Genomic DNA, 20,380 nt, shown 5'->3' on the forward strand with positions numbered 1-20,380 from the left:
TACATATACGCCGGCGTACACAAATACATATAAAATAAATACATCTTAAAAGAAAACACATCAGGAGACCCCTCACAGGATGCTATGGTGCAGATATGGCTGGAACATCTCCAAGAGTCAATGTTGAAATCTGATCACCACTGCGAGCTATGAAGACAATGGAAGCTAACCCTGCTGTGCTGTTCAGGGGTGGAGCCTTCAGGAGGCAATTAGTTCAGACAGGGCCATAGGATGGAGCCTGGTGAATGAACCCCCGTGGCTCTGTGGAAAGAGGAAAGACATTGTTCCCCACCTCTTGCCAAGTGAGGCCCTGCACTGCCCTACAATGCTGCCAGCAACAAGGCCATCCCCAGAGGTAGGCTCTTGACCTTTAACCTCCAGTATCATGAGTCAAAATGAACCTCTTTGCTTTATAAAGTTACCCGATTTCAGATATTACATTACTGTGTGAAATCAAACTATATAGGACCAACCCCAAATTGCATCTGTGCTGTTTCTGCCTCCAGGACAATCCCTGTCCATGCATGGGGACTTTCTAGGTATCTGGGGGCAGGAAAAGGACCTAGCTCCTCTGTCCACAGTTCTCGGCAGGTGCCTGACCCAGATGGGCTCTCCAACGTTCAATGATGAACAGGTGATTTTATGAAGACACAACTTGTAAAGACAGACACGACAGTTGATGTCTGCTATGAACACTGCCCTCAGAAAGTCAGCAGAGGCAAGGAGCTGGACAGCAGCCACAAGGTCATCAGAGCTGGACATTCTCAGGCTACCACATGCAAGATGCTGTGCCAAGAACTGCCATGCAAAGTGTGTGCCTCTGGGAAACCCTGTAGTTATTGGCCAGCATTGATATCCCACTATTTTACAGAGGAGGAAACTGAGGCTCACAGGCCACAAACCGCTTATCTGGTCAGTGGGGGTATCGAGATAGAAATAAGACATCCCAGATGGGAATCCTGACGGGGGCTTCCTGGTGGAAGTCAGAGCAGCGAGGAAACAGCCACTGTCACTGCTGTGAGGACAAAGGGAGAAGACAGAATCATCCTAATACTCTTTCCTACTACTTCAAGCCATGCTGGAAAGACAGCTCAGCAGTTAAGGGCACTAGCTGCTCTTGCAGAGGACCCAGGTTCAATTCCCAGCATCTACATAGCAGCTCACAACCATCTGTAACACCAGTTCCAGGGGGCTTGATGCATTCTTTTGGTCTCTGGGGGTACCAGACACACATGTGGTTCACAGATATAAATGCAGGCAGAAAAGTCATATACACAAAATAAAAATAAGCTAAATTCTACTTCTAGACAAGATTCAAAGCTGAGCCTTCTAGGAAGTGGGAATGCAAGGGAACCTGGGAAATGCAGTATCTGAGGACGAGAGAGGGGACACTATTCAAAGACCTGCCTGGACATTTCTCTGGGCAAGGACTTTTAAGGACTAGAGGGCAAGAATTTAAAAGTCAATGCAAGAAAAACAACCGCAGCAGACGAGTGTGTGTGTGTGTGTGTGTGTGTGTGTGTGTGTGTGTGTGTGTGTGTGTGTCACATCACATTGAAGAGTTTCCACACAGCTAAAGAAACAACAGAGTGAAGAATGTCAGTCCGTACAGGCTGCAGGCTGTTCATCTGAAACGAATTCAGATGGCTTCACAAGAAAAACGCTGATTAAAAATGGGCAAATTATGGGCTGAGGATGTAGCTCAGCTGGCAAAGAGCTTGCCCAGCATTCGAGAGGCTGGATTCAGTCCCCAGCACTGTACAAACTGGGTACAGCACCTCACTCCTGTAATCCCAGCACTCAGGAGACAGAGGCAGGGGAGTTTAAGGTCATCCTCGTCTGTACAGTGAGTTTGAAGCCAGCCTGGGCTAATGAGCTCGAAGGGGGTGAACAGGCATGGTGACTCGTGTCTGTCATTCCAGTACGTGCAAGGACGAGGCTGGAGACTCCCGTGACTTTTAGGACAACCTGGGCTTCAGTGGAAGTTCTTGTTTCAAATAGAGAAAACAAAAAACACAAAATCTGGGAACTGGAAGGATGGCTCGATGGTTGAGAGCACTTTCTGCTCTCACAGAGGACCTGGGTTCAGTTGCCGGCACCCACATGACACCTCACAGCCATCTGTACCTCCAGTTTCAGGGGAGAGTCTGATGCCCTCTTCTGCTCCAAGGGCTCACACATGTACATAGTACACATAAACTCACACAACACATAGCACCTACATACAAATCAATCAATCTGTTCAAAAGGAACCCAAACCAAGTGGGCAAATGGGGTGAAGGGAATTCTCAAAAAGAGACATCCAAGGGAGCACCAGGTTTATGGAAGGGCTCAGCCTTGCTCTCACCAAGGGGACCAAAACCACAACCACAATAACTCAAACAAAAGATAAATAAACCCCAAAACAAAATCCTCCCCCTTCACAGTCAGAACAAATGCTACCAAAAGGCAAAAAAAAAAAAAAGACAAATGCTAAAATGCTAGTCAGGTCACAGAGAAAGGGGAGTGTTTGCTTATGTCTGGTGGGAGAGGAGTACACAGTCCCAGTCGCTGTTCAAAGCAGCACAAGAGACCTCAGAAACCCAGGGCCAGGGCCAGCATCAGCTCTCCTGCTCCTGGGTGCCTATCCAAGGGCAGCGCCAACAAACCCGAGGGGTGATGTCTGCATCCATGCAAAGGGCAGTGCTGTTCAGGGCAGCTAAGAGGCAGAGCATACATGAGTGGATGATGGGTGGGTACGTGCTAGGTACATGCACTAGGACACACTACCCATTATGTGCTAGTCAGACATAAGGTGGTGAAACTGGCATTTTTAGTCACATGGTGGGATCAAGAGACCACGATGAGAAGTTCTAGCCCAGGAATGGAGGCTAAGAAGAGGGAGGCGCTGTCACCAGCAGGCCGGGAGCAGAGGAGGGCTAGAGAGTATGTATAGAGCCTGCAGAGTCAGGAACAGGACTGGTGTCCCATGACAAGTGAGTGGGAGACTGATTACAGTCAATTCTTGTATCATTTGATTCTGATATCCGGAAGTCAGGAAGGACTGTGGATGCCCTCAGCACAGAGACGTGATGGCTGAGAGGCTAGGCAACCTCAGTGCTCTGAGCTGAGGAGACATCTAAGTCAATACACCCAAACACCCTTCAGGACCCTAGAAGGGATCTGCAAAACCCTTCCCTGCCCATGGGGACGTAATGGGAGATGGGGGCCTTACTTAGAGAGTCCATGGAAGGACTCAGGCCCCAGAAGAAAGAAGCCTCTGTCCTGGGACATGGCACCATGGTGGAGGCCAGGGCTAGGCACATCTCCACCTGCCCCTGAAGTCCCTGCTCCTTATAGTTGATGTCACGCATGGCCTTTATCTCCCTTACAACACACCCAGACCTCAGGCAGTCTGAGATGGCTGGGCTCCTCCCTACCACCTCCAGTCTCCACACCCAGCTCCGGGGCCTGACAGCTGCAGTCAGTGACAGGCAGTAGAGTGCCACACGGCTGTGGGGGGTGGTAACCTCATGTCCACTAGCATCAGAAACAGAAGGAATGGGTCCATAAGAAAGAGAAACCAGGACACTGAGGCTTAGGAGGAGCCACGCTGTGTCCAAGGGCAAGCTCAGAAGAGACTTCTGCATTGATCCTGGCTCACTCGTGAGTCTGTGCTCAGTTACTATACCTGAATAATGCTGACAGACACTAGATTTCCTTAAGGGAAAATCAAGCATAGTCGTATTTTATATGTCCAAGTATTTGAGCTTTTCTTTTTCTTTCTTTTTTAGACAGGGTCTCTATGCAGCTCTAGTTGGCCTGGAACTCACTTATGTAGACCAGGCTGGCCTTGAACTCAGAGTTCCTTTGCATCCCCAGTGCTGTGGGATTAAAGGTGTGCACCATCATACCACACTGAGCATGTCCTTTTTTGGAAACAGAGAGGTTAAGTAATTTGCCTAAGGTCACAGCAGCTGGCTCTGGAACACTCTTTGCTTGTCTGAAGGGAGGTGTGAGGGCTCTAACCTGCTGGGATCCAGGCTGACTAGGACTCAACAACCCTCGACTGTGCTGAGAAATAAACATTTAATATGAAAATTGGAATTGCCTGTTTCTTACGAGCCAGAGGCCAGCGCTGGCACTAGGAGGCTGGAGCTGGACATTCTGTGATTGGCCACAGGCCCATGGTGCACACCAGCCGGGGTCTGGGCACTGTGCTGAGATGGAGCAGAGGGTGAGACTATGCTTAGATGAGGCTGCAGGAGGGGATCAAGAAGGCTCAGACAGGCAGGGTCAGACCTCAGTGCTGGGCATCAGGTCAGTGGAGAAAAAGTCCCTCCATGTGGGCTGAGCAAGGGCCAGAAGGAAGCTGACCACTCACTTCTCAGGGTACTCCTGTGGTCCATTCTCCCACAGTGGATCCTGATAGATGCTTTCCCTAGTGTTGACATCACACATCATACATATCATCATATACCAGTTGAGGCACACAGCATCTTCTCACATGGACCCCCATCTACCTAATCCCCAGGGCCACTGAAGCTGGGCTAACGCATCCCAATTTATAGACACAAACTGGGGCACAGGTGCACCCAGGCCTTCTCAATAAATGGAGAGACCTGGACGCTGATCTTGTGGTGTCAACATGGCTCATGGACAGGAAGGCTTCTCCATCCACATAGAGGTGAGCCATGGAATCTGAAATAGAAGGTCACCACCCTGGCTTGTCACCACCCTGGCTTGGAGTGCACAGGCTGGGACAACACAGGACAACAGTGAGGGGGATCCAGGCCAGGGCCGGAACAGCACCAAGTCATGATCCTGCTTCCTGAAGCATTTGTTTGGGCTACAGTGTGTTACACAATTGTCTTTCCTTGGAGGATCCTGTACTGGGTGGTGAGCGAGTCTCTGGACCTGCCTGGATCAGATCTGGGCGTGAGCTCAACACGTGAGTGGCCTCTACCAGCCTCAGTCTCCCGTGCTGGAGACGGGCTGGGTGTGCTTCCTGTGGAGCTCTGTGGGTTCCGAGTAGTCCGCAGGTGGGGTCTGCTCTCACCTTCCAGCTACTCAGAAGGACACTGCCTATATCAATCATCACAACAAAGGTCAGGGACTGAAATGTTGTCATTGTTCTGTGTGGCCCCAAACATGGAAACATCTAGAATGTTTATGGCAACTCTTTACTTGAATTCTTGGGTTTAGAACTCAGGTCCTCAAGTTTGTACAAGTGCTCTTGCCGACCTGGCCACTTCCCTATTCCCAGCCTTTAAAAAAATTTTTTTTTTAAAAATACTGTGGAGTGCTGTCTTGTGATGGCATGTGTTGTATTTCATCATTCATGCATTAGCTCCCTGAAGGACTTCTGTTCATGGAACATTTGTGCAAATCCTAAATTTCCATTTTGAGATTCTCCTCCCCAAAGTCCCCAAAGTGATGGTATGGGAAGTGGGGCCATTGGGACCCTTGAGGGTAGGATTAGCACCCTTATTGAGGGGTTCCTTATTATGTGAGGACACAGTGAGAAAGAAGCATCTATGTGCCAGGACCTAGCACCCCCACAGGACCTGGATCTGAGATGTCCAGCCTTCAGGCCATGCAAGGAAATGGTGTGTGCTCCCTAGAGTGTCTCCTATGGTACTGTTATTCCCATCAGGGGAGATACTTGCCCAGTTAGGGCTCAGAGCTGGGTTCTCAGGGAGCTGAAGAGTCTGAGGACTCCCCATGCTGAACCTCCAGTTCAGACAATAGAAACCCTGCGTTTTTACATGGGTCACTGGGACCCTACCTACTCAATAAAAAGTTCAGCTCCTGATCCACCACTGTCCTTTTGATCTCAGCAGACAGTCACAGTATAACTCTTCAAATATCCCCTTCCAGTTTGAAGTGATGGGGTCCAGTCTGGGAGAACATCATCAACTCTCAGGCTCAAATCTGATATGTCATTCATCACTCCCTCCAGCCCCTGCCACTGGGTAGAAATCGCCGTCCTTTGTTCTGTGTGAAACTGACAGACGATTAAGACCCGTGATTATTCTATAATGTCAGAAAATTGATGGCGGCAAGCAGCTAAGTGGGCTCAAAGTTGCTCAACGTGACATTTCATTCCCAGCTTTAAGATGTCAGACATCGCAGGCAGGAGCCGTCGGAAGCAGGGATTGCTGAGCCCACGCTACTGAGGCAAAGATTAAAAAGCAGTTTTAAAGATGAAAACAGCAGTTCTGGGGGGACACTGAGCCCCACTCCTTACTGCAGCCAGCGGGAACAGTCCCACAGGCCTGCCATTGTGTGGAGCCAGGAACAGCTGGAATGCAGGAAAAGGCCTCAATGGAGGGAGGGATTTGGGGAGAACTAATCCTTCAGAGGGTAATGAACGGGTAATTGATGAGGGATTTGAGATCTCCTAACGGCCCTTGACAGCTCGCTGTGCAAAGGGCCTGGGATGGGTTTTCCTACGATTTCCACTGCCTCCCACCGCTCTCTTCTGCAGGCCCCTTCTTGCGTCTTTCCTTTCGACACAAGCTTCCTTTATCTGAAGGAAGGCCTCACTGGAGGGGGCTGGCTTCTCTCTCTCTCTTTTCTTTCTCTCAAGTGGGTAGGTGTGGAGTGAGCCAGTCCTTACTTCTTTACTTGATGGACAGGCACACAATGGAGGCATGCTGGTGAGACCCCAGCCTCAGGAGAATGGAAGCTCCTGGCTGTTCTTCCTCAGGCCTGGCAGCGCTTTGAAGGTGCAGAGTAACAGGGTCTCAGAGAGGAGGTTGACAAACTCTCACCATTCTGGCTGGCGCAAAGAAATCCTGAGGAGACTCATGCGCCCCTCCCTTCAGCCATCAGACTGTTCAAACAATGGACTCCAAGGCATTGGAATTTTCCCAGGAGTCTCACGCTGGGGAAGGGAAAGGCTGAAGCCTGGTGCCAGCCAGAGGGGGAGCTTGTCTCCCACAGAGATCTCACAGAGTTCTGAGAACTTGTCAGACCTCCTTGCAGGAGAGACTGGAGCTGACAGTGATGGGTCAGTGACGAGCAGGACCACACCTTGACCAGGACTGCTTAGGAATGCACACCTCCTGCCCTCTGTTAAAGTCTGAACCTCATGTCCAGACCCTGAGGACAAACTTGGGAGTCTGTGGACTTCTTTGTCCCTCTTCCCGGTGTGGCAGCACTGAATGACACTCCTGTCTGCTTTTCACTGTTACTCAGCTGTTAAATTGACTTGTTGAGGATGGTGGCTGAGCCTGACTGGTTAGGGCTACCTGGGCCTAGGCTCTGGACCTGACAGTTCTGGGAAAAGTAGATGTTCAATGAAGAGTGGTTCACTGGCTGCCCCACCACATACCTACATGCATTTAATGAGAAGAATACATGCTGGGCAACTCCTGCCTGTGTGTCCCCATTAGCAGCTTAGGCACACATCTGCTTTCCCAGGTGGGCACCTTGCAGGGGCTAGGAGAGCATTTAAATATCCAGTTACAAACAGAGCCCTTACTTGGACCTTAGAGGTAGACAGTCAGACAGTCAGATAGACAGTCAGATAGACAGTCAGACAGTCAGACAGGCAGACAAGCAGACAGACAGGTAGACAGGCAGACAGGCAGACAGGCAGATAGACAGTCAGATAGACAGTCAGACAGTCAGATAGACAGTCAGATAGACAGTCAGACAGTCAGATAGACAGGCAGACAGGCAGACAAGCAGACAGTCAGACAGTCAGATAGACAGGTAGACAGTCAGACAGTCAGACAAGCAGATAGGCAGACAGGCAGACAGGCAGACAGGCAGACAGGCAGACAGGCAGACAGGCAGGTAGTGGAGCTGTCATCAATCTCTTAGCCTGTGTGATCTCCAGTAAATCATTTAACCTTTCTGTGCTTCAGAACCCTCATTAGCGATCACACACACACACACACACACACACACACACACACACACACACACGTTCTTCCTATTGTCACACAGTTGTTGGGGGGCAGCCGGGATGACCCCCCCTCCCCCCCGAGCTGCTATGTACACCACCAGGCCAGTGAGCTAAGCTGGCCCAAAGTGACTAATCTGGCACTGTGCTCTATGTGTGTGCTGGGGATGCGGAGGAGGGGGTGTCACTGCAGGGCTGCCCTAGGCGAGCAGGGTATGCTCCAGCCTGGGGCAGCAGTAAGGGGGCAGGAATGAGGGGCAGCATCAGAGAGATGGTGTCAGAGAGATAGACAGTGGCCAACATATGCAGTCTGTATGGCCATGACGGCACGCACCCCTGATCCTAACACACAGGAAGCAGAGGCAAAAGGATTAGGAGTTCAGGGTCATCATTGGCTATACAGCAGGTCTGAGGCCAATGTGAAATCCTGTATTTGAAAAAAAAAAAAATCAAAAGAAAGAAGAGAAAAGAAAAGAGACACCCGGCCCTGCCTTCTCTGGAACATGACACAGAGTGGGCGCCACAGGTCTAGCCCAGGTAAAGATGGATGGCTCTGCATACATGGGAGAGTCCATGACAGTGGGTGTGTCACAGGCTACTTGAGACAGGACTTCATTCACTGTGAGTGAATACTTTCCACCCTCAAGGTAAGGCCATGTGGGTGGAACTTGGGTGGGGACCCTTCAAGAGCCTTGAGGCCTGGGGCACAGCTCAGTGGACAGAGCCTGTGCATAGCCCTTATGAAGCTGGCTGCAAGAGGCACCAGTTCCAGCTCTAGCCCTCGCCGCACCAAAACACAAACAAATAAACAAATCCAGGGTCTGCTCAGGGAGGCTGTGGTTTCCAGCTCTGGGCTGCGGCCAAGCTGCTGTCTCCCGGGATCTCAGGAAGGATTAAGCTCAAATGAAGTGTGGGGTCATGCAAACACCTCCTCTCCAGGGGAGGCGTCTTTCCTGCTAGAAAATCCCTCACCCTAGGGACTGCCACTCTGGAACTTTGAGGGGGGCTGAGGCTCCAGACGTTCCCCTTCCACCTTTCTTCCTAGAATTCTCCAGGAAGGGACTTCATTGTCACACACAGCCAGACACAGGGCGGCTCTTCCCAAGGTGGGCGGCCGTGTACCGTGTGAATGTGACACCTAGCCACTGTCCTCCATTGCAGTTGAGTCCCTCCTGACCAATCCCTGCAGAACTTTCTCTGCCATTTATGGCCTCTGACTCAAGTGTAAGACAGGAAAACATCCATGACATGGTGACCCAGAGTGCTGGCTTCTGAGTCCTCCTAACAAGAACATGACGTTCTTTAGAGCAGGTCCCTGCTGGCCTCTCTAAGCTCCCCTGACACGCTCCCACCCATTTCCTGCAGCAGCAGGCTCTTTCAGTGTCCGGCACCTCACCCCCAGGGCCTTTGCACATACTGTTTCCTTGGAATCCTGGCTGTTAAGACTTAAGAGCATTGAACACATCTGGGCTTGCTTCCTGTGGTTTCTGAGATGATGAATACTTGGCAGCACCCCTTAAACACTGACTGATAAGCCTTCTAAGAGACTCTGACAGCCCCAAAGCCCCAGTGGTCATCCTGTCAATGCCCCCAAAGTTCTGAGGTTGCAGGCACACACACACAGTCAGTCACACCCATTTTTTTTTTTTTAAACAGAGATTCTGGGGATTTGAACTCAGATCCTCATGCTTGCACAGAAAGAACTCTTACCTAATGAGCCATTTCCCAAGCTCCACTCTGGGCATTTTCTTTAATTCCCCACAATACATCAGTAGCAGCAACCATTTACAGAAGGCTGGCTCTTTGTGGAACATGGGCTGAGACTGTGCCCATGGCCCGCCTCCTCTCATCATAGGCCTGGCTTACAGACAGATGGGGAGCCGAGCTTGGAGCCTGGAGTCAGAGTCAAGTCCCTCGGGGTGTAAACACACGGTGCCACTCAGTGGCTGAAGAGGCGGCGCTGGGTAACCTGCCCTCCACGCTGACTCTCACCTGCTCTATGTCTCGGCACTGCTGCACGCACACCTGCCTCCCAACCCCGTAGGTCAGTCCAACCCTGGGCTGCTGCTGCAGGGCATCAGCACCAAGGGAAAACTCCCAGACTGGGACCTGCCAGCAGAGGGGAGGTGGGCTGTCTGTGATCCACGGGGACAGGAGGTTCCGCCACACCTTTAACAGCGTTTCCCTGTCAGTGAGGTGTTTGTCCGATCATCACAGGCCAAGGCCGCATAGACAGGGAAGGGACCCAGAATTACCACAGGCCGTCAGCCTCTTGCTCTATGATGGCTTCCCACGTTCTCACTGGGCACAGCCAAGAGAGTCCAAGGCTGTCCTGACCCTTGTTCCTGCCCTGCAACCAGTCAGCCAGGTGAGACTGACTCAGGGGCCTTTTTGACTCAAGTGCCAGCTCCAGAGCCTTCCACCTCTTCCAGGCAGCCCTCTTGTATTATCTTCCTCAGGTCACCGGGCCCTTCATTCCCCATGTCATTTCCTACCAGCTGGGAGCCCTGGAGGTGCATGCTCAGAACCTGCAGCCAGGGTGGGAATCAGAGCTGCCCCTGTGTGAATCCTGTATCCCCTGCTGGCAAGCCTGTGGAAAGTCCTACTTGCAAAGAAGGGACCTGTCTCATTTGCTGTCAAAATCATCTATGGAGGGCTGGGGAGCTGGCTCTGGGGTAAAGATTTTGCTGTAAAGCATGAGGACCCGAATTCAACCCCTACAACCTCTGTAAAAGCTGGGTGCTCCCCAGTGCTGGGGAGGTAGGGATAAGACCCTTCCTTGGAGTTCCCTGGCAGCTCTTCCAGCATTATTTGGTGAGTTCCGGGTCAGGAAGAGAAATTGTCTCCAAAAACACAAAGTGGGGCTAGTGAGATGGCTCAGTGGGCAAAGACACTTGCCACCAAACCTGACAATCCAAGTGACCCTTGGGACCCACATGGTGGAAGGAGAGAACCAACTCCTGAATATTGTCCTCTGACCGCCACACACATGCCAAGGCTCATGTGCAATCCTCTACATGCATACAAAATAAATAAATAAATAAATAAATAAATAAATAAATAAATAAATAAATAACAGATAAAAATGCAGTAAAAACTTAAACAAAGACAGTGGACAGCTCCTGAAGATCAGTATGTGAGCTTGACCTCTGGCCTCCACATACATGCACACACACACACACACACACACACACATCATCATCATCATCATCATCATCATCACCATAATTGTATCATTATCATCTGTAGACACACAACAGCCACACTTCCCAGCCTAGCTTGTCTCCAAAGCTGGAGTCTGGGCCCCAGACTGTGGCGGCTGAGATTAGAGTCTCCATGGGGAACAGCCTTGTTGTCTCTGCCTCTGATCAGGCTCAGGCTTGAGGACTGCAGATTTAATTTGGCCATTGCTGCTCAGAGCTGGGTGCCCTCAAACAACTCATGACCCTCAGGGTGACAATCCACATGCAGGGTTTCTCAGAGCCTGGGCTACACTGACATCTTTCGGCCAGGTCAGAAGAGCTGTGCTCATCCTGGACACAGTGCAGACCTGTGGTCATCAGGCATACTATGGGACCCACCTTCACACTCAGTAGACAGACTCTGTGGACCATCACACTCAGTGTCAGAAGAGAGTGTTCCTGTCCCTGCCATGCGGGTGGCCTAAATGGAGGGATCCACTTACCCCAGAGGGCCATAAACACAGAGAAGAAGACCGTGGCCGGGTTGTCGAAGAGGTGACTGGCTCGGGCCGTGGCGCAGGCTGAGCTCATCTTCCAGTAGCTGCAGGTCTTGTCACACAGGGGACACATGGTGATATTGTGTCTCTGGTCACACATCTCCATGCTACAAGACAGAGGTGGCCTCAGGTTCCCAAGTGGCCTCAAATCCTCAAGTTCCAGTCTCCTTCCCAGAGGCCATGGAAGGTGGCCCTGGTAGTCACAGTCAAGGCCTGTTGGCTAGCTGCGGCCACTCTGTCTCCCCTCCCTGCCACGAGCTTCACAGGCATATGACCCATGCCTAACCATGAGTTTCAGGGCCTCAGGCTCCTTTCAAGTCCCTGATGCTGTCCGGCTTAAGCTGTCGTGGTTTGGGGGAAGAGCCCTGGATCTTCACCTTTAATAGAACCCTGATGTAGCCCGTTCTAAAAACATCCGCCCATGTCCATATTCTTCTTGAGGCAGAAAGAGGTATCCGAGGGTCCCCTCTGGGGTGAGCCTTGGATGGTAACACCTGAGGTCAACACTCCTTTATAGCCCAGGATCCCCAGCCAGCCTTCTACTGTCTCCGGGACCTACCAAAGCTGTGCTCCAGGCATGGAGGCTAGTTCTTTGTGCGGTCAGGCTTGGAAGCCCAAGGGACGGATGGAGTGAACTGCAGCCAGGAGGCCCTCACTGTGGCCAGACCCATGCTGGGTGACTCTCTGGTAGCACTGGGCACCGTGCCATGACCCTTTCAGGGCATACGGGGGCAGCTAAAAAGGTGGAGGAAGGGTGCCCAGGACTCCTCTCTGTGGGTGGGTAGTTTCAAAGGAGCACACCCCCAAGCTTCCAGGTCCCCAGGCACCCCCAGGGGCTCACTCAAGAAACAGAGGAAGCTTCAGGGACAGCAGGTCCTGGTCAAAGGCGCGCAGAGGCTCAGCTGGGTTCTGAGACAATGTGAGGAGCTTTGAGCCCCGAGTGCCCTGCCCTACTCATGCTAACACACCCTGAAATTTACAAGCCATCAACCCAAGAGGACGAGCCTCATCACTAGCCTGTGTGGTGTTCCCTGACCTGGGGGCTGTCACACTACAGTCCCACCTTCATAGGCGGGAGCAGGAGCTCAGAGAAGAAAGCTAAATTCCTTCGGACCTCCCAGCAAGGTGGGACTTAAACCCCAGGCTCTGAATAAGAGCCCTGTGCTTGGAATGGCTCCCAGGGTCACAGTCCCCAGCCGAGGTCAGGCTTCTAGGCTGTATTCTTTACAGTCCTGAGCTCTGTGACCATGGTCAAGACCTCTAGTTTCAGGCTCAACATTTCTGGAAAATGAGGAGAGGGGCAGGAATACAGCCCTCTAGCCACAGCTGCCCTGAACTCTCTCCTTCCTTCGAACTTGGACCTGACCCTCATCTATAAATAGATGCACAGGCTGAAGAACTCATTCCCAGGGGTCAGATGGCTATCCGGGGGAAAGCTGAAGTGGGTATTTTTGCTTTTTTTTTTTCCTTCAGATTTCTGGATCCACATGAACTTGTATATATATACTTGTGCTGGCTCTCAGGGACCTTCCTCTGTGCCCAAGGCAGAGGACACCAGCTCCATTGTCTTTGTATGCATCAAGGGTGCTGGTCACTCACCACAGATGCAAAGATGAAGACAGGCTAACTGTAACCAAGACAGTGGTTTTGGAGTACCCGGGGAGAGGTGACGGATACATGCATATGTAGGAGAGGGGTGGGCACCCAGGAGAGAGGAGCCATGTGCTCTGGAGCCTGAGGCTCTGAAGTCTCAGCTCTGGCATGTGTGACCATGCAGTCTTGGGAAGGGTGCAGAGTCCTGCTGCCTCAGTTTCCCAGTCTACCTAGGCGAGCTGAGTATAAGGAGCACAACGCTGTTGGATTGCTGGGGTGGTGAGGCCAGAGGACTAGTGTGTGTGGCTCTTTCAAGGGTGCACCTCAGTCCCAGTGCAGCCACTGCTATCGCCATCTTCCTGGGGCCTTAAATTAGCACAATGTCACCAGATGCCCAGGAACTGGTCCTTCAGGGCCCATCTCCTCTCATTGAGATAGATGAACAGGCAAGACTCCAGTTGTGACTGGTCTGGTCTGAGCGCCCTCTCCCTAGGAACTGGTGGGTGGAAGGCCATTCCTGCTATATCAGTATGCATCTTAGGGTCATGCTGTCTATTTGGCCCAAGACTGGGGGAGGCTAGAGGGCCCGAGGAGTGGCCTCAGGCACAGGGTGTGCCAAGGCACAGTTCCACCCGCCTGCCTGCCTATGAGTCTTATGGCTTGTCTGAGTGGTGTTGTACCCCCCTGCCCCAGCTCCACCCCCGCACGCCAGCCTCAGCTTCCAATACAAATGCCAGCAGTCAGACAAAAGCCCTTTTTCTGGGGGCCTTAAACTCAGCCAAAATCAAGGAACACAGCCTGAAGGTCCAGTTCTCAGAGAGGAGAGGTAGTACAGAGTCACTGGCCACCACTTCCCTGATGGACTCCAGGGGGGACTTTTGTGCCTCTGGCTGCTGTGCAAGATCAACTGGGGCAGAGGCCAGGGCCGGACAGGCCTGGGCATTGGCTTTGTCTGTGCCGCTAGATGATTACTGTTTGCCTTTCTGACCATGTGACTTAAGGAGATTGAGCTGCCAGAGTAAAAAACCTTGGTGCCCTCTCTTGGGAGTCCACACCCTGAGGCAGCAGAGCCCTTTCTACTCGGGGACATTACAGGGGACATCCCTATTCCACTTCCAGCTTCTCACAAGCTTTGAGCTCCGGTAGCTGACAACCAGCCATTTTTGTTCATCCCCTCACCCAGCATGCATTGCATTATCCTGGCATTATAAAACCAGGATATTATCCACGTATTATTATTGTATTGTATTATCTATGTATTGTATTATTCATGCGGACACAGGGACAGGCTTTCTCCAGTTTGAGACTGAGGGAACCCGGGAGGGAATTTGGGGTAAAGGAATAGCAGTTGCCTTATCCACATATTAAAACATCTTGGAAGGGACTGAAGAGATGACTCAGTGGTTAAGAATACTGGCTGATCTTCCAGCACCCATGTGGCAGTTCACAACTATCTTTAACTCCAGCTCCAGGAGGCTCTATTGCCCTCTCCTGGCCTCCATGGGTACTGCACACACATGGCACACACACACACACACACACACACACACACACACACACACATTCAGATAATACACTCATACACATAAAATTAAAATAAAACATCACAGTGGCCAGATATGGTCTTTCTGGTCTGACAAGACTCCACCTCCTCCCCAGCTGACAGACACAGGGTTCTCTACTGATCAGAAGCAGTGATGATGTTCCAGTCCACAGACCCACAGCAGAGGCACAGTGCTGAGAAGGTCTTGCAGCTGGTCATTGGGGTGGGAGTTCAGATCTTCTGTGCAGTCTCAGAACATGGGTGCCCCTCAGTATTGTGTCTCCCATAGAACGCAGGGTTGGTGCCTACCTGGGGATGTTTTCGTCCACAGTGGCACATCCGTAGAGGAAGACAATGACACCCACGATCGAGGCAGGGATGAGCATCTGGGTGTAGGCGCCAAGCCAGGCAAAGTACAGGCCAACCTTTTCACCAAAGTATTTCCTATGCCGAGAAACAAAGGTATGCACTCACACTCTAGACCACGGGGACATATCATGTCCCCCTGGCAATGAACAACTCCAACTGGACCACTGAATCTCTTGCCTGAGAGTTGGAAAGTGAGGCTCTAGGACACTTCATCAGGTTTGGGGTGCTCTCCTTCCTTTGTATATGCTCCTACTTACTGCAAATGCTCTACCACTGAACTAGTCCTAAAATAGTCATATATTGCCCCCCCCATAGCCCAGGCTGGCCTCTAGCTCAATATACAGTTGAAGATGACCTTGAACTTGTGATTCTCCTTTTTTCATCTTCCAAGTACTGGGATTACAGGTGTGCATTGCCATGCCTGGCTTACTCTCTGCTGAGGATTGGATCTAGGTCTACAGGCATGCTAGGCAAGCACTCTACCAGCTGGCTGAATCTCCAGCCTCCCCTGTCTTTCAGAGGCTGGGTTTTTCTCTTTGGCTCAGGCTGGCTTTGACCTCACTATACAGCCCAGGTTGACCTTAAAATCCTGATCTTCCTGCCTCAGCCTCCCAAATATTGGGATTACATGTATGTGTCACCAGGTTTGACTCTGCCTCTCCTCTGTGCCCCGGGGAAGGGTGCATTTCTGTTTGTGAAGCCTTCACTAGTGGTCCAGGTGTGTCCCCATGGCCATGGGTTCCACCCCAAACCCCACTCAGTATGAGCCACAAATGAAACTTGGTCAGAGGCACCAAGTAAACTAAGCATCCTCCCACAGAGTCTGCTGGCCCTCCCGGGCTGACATGTATTGTCACCATTCACACCTCATCTACAAGCTCCCACAGGACTTGAAGCCCTCGCTGGCTGCCCATCCTGCCAGCCTCCCAGACTGTCCTGCAGGTTCCCTCAGACCTGGTTACAAATTCTCACACATTGAGGCAGATACTTCTTCCCTTCCACACCCCAAGTCAGGTGATCTCAGCAGATGTCCTGCTGACCACGCTGAGGAGGATTCAAGGGGAGGCAGTGGGAAAAAGCTGGTTGTCCAGTAGACATGACTAGGCCGCATCACCATGCCGCCTGAGCTGTCTGGCTTCCCGGAGACCCAATGGCCCACTCAGCCTTCAAGGACAAAAGGTTCCCAGGTGGCTGAATATCTGGAGCAGCTGACATGCCCAGGGACTTTACCATCCGGACACGGCCTTCTTGAGTCTCGCTTCACACAGACACCTCCTAAGAGGCCAGGTGCCCCCACTCACCTGACCAGGTCGATGGGCTGGTATTTGTAGAAGACCCCATAGCTTGCCCACTCCTCATACAGGAGCTGGAGAGAGGAAAGAATGGGAAAGAAGTTGGTGGAGGGTCACACGCTGATGCTACTCCCTGGAGGAGCGTCAGGGTTTCAGTCAGCCTCTCCATCATTCATTCATTCATTCATTCATTCATTCACTCACTCAACAAATACTTAGAGAATGCCAGGGAGGGAACTGGCATTCTGGATTCAGGCGGGGATGGGAAAGATGCTTCTAGAAGGTTATGGAATCTTAGCTTTTCATGACTGGATTGGGAATTCATCTATGACATCTGACATCAAGAGGCCACTAAGGTCAGATACCAAATTGTTTATTATCTAAACCATCAGTGTTCAATCAGAGACACAAACAGCAAAATTGAAAAAAAAATTCTCCTGGCATACAGAGATAGCACAAGGTTCATCTCCCGAGACAGGCTCCTGATGAACACCTGTCATGAAACAAAAGAGACCAGGGCCAGCCAGATGGCTCAGCAGTAAAGGTGCTTGCTACCAAGCTTGGCAACCTGAATTTGATCCCCAGAACCCACATGATAGAAGAGTACTGATTCCTATAAGTTGTCTTCTGATCTTAACACACACACACACACACACACACACACACACACACACACACACACACACACTCACACACACACACGGTATGGGGGTGTGTGGGAACCATTGGTTAAAACAACCCCAAGTGTGCAAACAAGTCACACATTACTTTCCTTCACACTCAGCTCCTATGTCACATTCTCCAGCTGCAGGGTCATTCCTGACGGGACAGAGTGGCCCAAACCCCAGAACAACTGTCTGTGGGAAGGGAGGCCGGCTGCCTCTCTGCTTATCTAAGAGTTCTTCCCTGGGCTAACTCCCAAGTGTAAAGTCTAAGGTTACAGCAGGAGATGAAGGAGTCCTCTGAAGCATCCATGACTTCTTTCCCCAGTTCCAGGAGCTGACACAGCCCAGGATGTCTGAGCATCTTGCCCTGGGTTCTACGGTGGGGCTGATGTACTACACTGACCTCAGGTGGTAGGCAGGGAGAAACCTCCTGTAGACCATCCCAATGCCCCTCTAAACTCACACAAGGGGGCTACTGGTCTTACCTGCCAGCCAAGAGGTGCTTGCCTAAGGTTACCCTGCTGGTGGGGTTTGAGGAGGTCACTGTGGGACCCCTGTACCTCCTCCTGATCACCTTGAACAAGGCCAGAGGGGTGGATCTACTCCAGGAATGGGCAAGGGATTGTCCTCTGACCTCAACACACACACACATACACACACACACACACACACACACAGAGAGAGAGAGAGAGAGAGAGAGAGAGACAGAGAGAGACAGAGAGAGACAGAGAGAGACAGAGACAGAGACAGATACAGAAACAGAGAGAACGGATGGTGTAGGGACCGCTGGTTAAACAAACCCCGAGTGTGTGAATAGGACAGCGTAGCCCAAACCCCAGGGCAGCTGCCTGTGTACTGTCATTGTGACTGTGCAGACCGGATGGTAAAAGGCCCAGAGAACCTCCTTGGCACACACCATTCATGTCTAGCCTGGCAAGGAATTACCAGGCAATGGGCTCTGTCCCTACATACTTCCCAAGAGCCCTTCTGTCAGTCTTCAGTGGGACAGGACTTTCTGGTCCTCAGTCATCCCTTCTGTTGGCATCAGAATCGTAATGGGGAGGCTGGGCAGGGATGGCTGTGTAGGTTCTCATGGGTCCCTGCCTCATACTCTATTGCTTGTTACATGTCTTCTTCCTGTAACATCCAACTACACGTACTTATTTAAATGCCACCCCACTCCGTGTGTGTGTGTGTGTGTGTGTGTGTGTGTGTGTGTGTGTGTGTACCTGTGTACAGGTGTGTGTATATAGCTGTGCATGTGGAGACCTGATTAACAGCCTTGGATGTCATCCTTAGGAAGGCCATCCACCTCCTCTGAGCCTAGAGATTACCAGTGAGACTAGGCTGGTTGTCCACAGCACCCCAGGGACCCTTCTGTTTCCCTCTGCAAGCTGCCATGTTGACTTATTTTAAACACAGGTTCTGAGGATAGCAGTCAGGTCCTCGTGCTTAAGAGACAAGTACTTCACCAACTGATCTATTTCCCCAGCCCTTTAACATTCAAATTTAAAAACTGGGGTGGGGTGTGTCTCTATACTCAGGTGTTGTTGTGCAGCCATGGAAACATCATCCCAAACATTCTTATGGATGGGACATATGGACTCCCTACACATGTACAGTCCTGAACGAAGAACTGGGACCTTTCAGGAGGAAATCAGGGTTGTATGAGGTCACATATTTGGAGTTCTGACCCCACACACCAAGTGTCTTACAGATGAGGCAGGATGGTGCTATCTGCAGGCAGGGAATCCAGCTGGCCATCTTCTTGCACACCTGAGGACTGTCTGTTCAACCTCCCCATTCGTGGGTGTGGTTTCCATGCTGCCTGAAATGCTCTCTCCCAACTCACAAGGTCCACAGCGGAGGGGGAAGACTGAGTCATGTGACTCTTTGAAGATGAAAGACAGGCAGGCGGCATAACCCACATGAGTAGCCCAAGAGAGGGTCTCCACTTTGGGGGAGGGGTCCTTCTTTATCTATTTATCTGTCTGTCTATCTATCTATCTATCTATCTATCTATCTATCTATCTATCTATCTATCTATCTATCTATCTATTTTTGAGACAGTCTCATGTATTGCAGGCTGGCCATGACTTTGCTGTGTAGCTGAGGATGACCTTGAACTCCTGATCTTCCTGCCATCAACTCCTCCTAAGTACTCATTAGGATTACAGGTGTAAGCACCATGCCCTGTCTCTGCAGCACTCGGGAGTGAACCCAGTGCCTTGTGCATAGTAGGCGAGCACTCTACCAATGGAGCTGCATGCCCAGCCCCTTCCTGGCATCCCTTCTGCGCTCTGAGAACTAAGAACCATGTGTGTCACCCACAGACAATCCACATACCTTCAGGAAGCGGGGAAGAAAGCAAGGGAGAGACAGAGGCACCTGTGAGGAGCAGAGAGCCCTTCTGTGAAGCTGGGACTTGCCTGCCAGTCCCCTGCCAGTATGGCTTTATGGCCCCTAAAGTCCCAGATGGGGCTCACACAGGATGAACACCACCACACTCTCAGAAAGGCTTCCCAGTAACAGCCTGAGAAGAAGCGTCAGCATTGCTGAGCCAGGGCAGATTTGGGGGAGCACTAGGCAGACTTGCTTCTGCCCCTCCTTTGCACCAAAGGCTAAGGGGTGCGTGCGCTTTCCTCCTGGGACACCGTGGGAGCTGATGGCTCATGCATGTCGCTATGATCTGCACACAGTATGCAGACATGGGAGAAGACTACAGCTTCCTCCAGAGAGCAGAGCAGACCCCCAGCCAACCTTGAGGAATCTACACCTCACCCCTGTAGTGAACCTCTAGCTCACCCGTGACTACACCCTGCAGTGGGGGTAGGGAGGCTGCTCATCAGAGAAGATAGGGAGATCAGGGGAAGAAAAAGTTGAAACTTGGGATGAGAGAAGGAGGAAGGAGAGGCAGGGAGATACAGTGAGAGAAGGAGGAGGAAGGGGAGGAGGGAGATACAGTGAGAGGAGGAGGAAGGGGAGGAGGGAGATACAGTGAGAGGAGGAGGAGGAAGGAGAGGCAGAGAGATACAGTGAGAGGAGGAGGAAGGGGAGGAGGGAGAGGCAGGGAGAGGAGGAGGAAGGGGAGGAAGGAGATACAGTGAGAGGAGGAGGAGGAAGGGGAGGAGGGAGATACAGTGAGAGGAGGAGGAAGGGAGGGGGAGATACAGTGAGAGGAGGAGGAAGGGGAGGAGGGAGATACAGTGAGAGGAGGAGGAAGGGGAGGAGGGAGATACAGTGAGAGGAGGAGGAAGGGGAGGAGGGAGATACAGTGAGAGGAGG

At 51.5% G+C, this 20,380-nt stretch overlaps 1 protein-coding gene across 7 annotated transcripts in view; it reads right to left on the reverse strand.

Moving 5' to 3' along the window:
- The window catches only part of Ano1 (anoctamin 1), a 157,378-nt gene that overhangs the window by 38,583 nt on the left and 98,415 nt on the right, over nt 1–20,380 (reverse strand). For all 7 annotated transcript variants that reach the window (XM_076556100.1, XM_076556093.1, XM_076556106.1 and 4 more), the window contains 3 exons: nt 16,440–16,504; nt 15,079–15,213; nt 11,580–11,740 (listed from right to left, as the gene is read on the reverse strand). In XM_076556100.1, the coding sequence (XP_076412215.1) occupies nt 11,580–11,740; nt 15,079–15,213; nt 16,440–16,504 (361 nt within the window). The remainder of the gene's footprint in view (nt 1–11,579; nt 11,741–15,078; nt 15,214–16,439; nt 16,505–20,380) is intronic.

This window comes from Peromyscus maniculatus, chromosome 1 (genome assembly GCF_049852395.1).
Source record: "Peromyscus maniculatus bairdii isolate BWxNUB_F1_BW_parent chromosome 1, HU_Pman_BW_mat_3.1, whole genome shotgun sequence".
NCBI classification, from domain to species: Eukaryota; Metazoa; Chordata; class Mammalia; order Rodentia; family Cricetidae; genus Peromyscus; species Peromyscus maniculatus.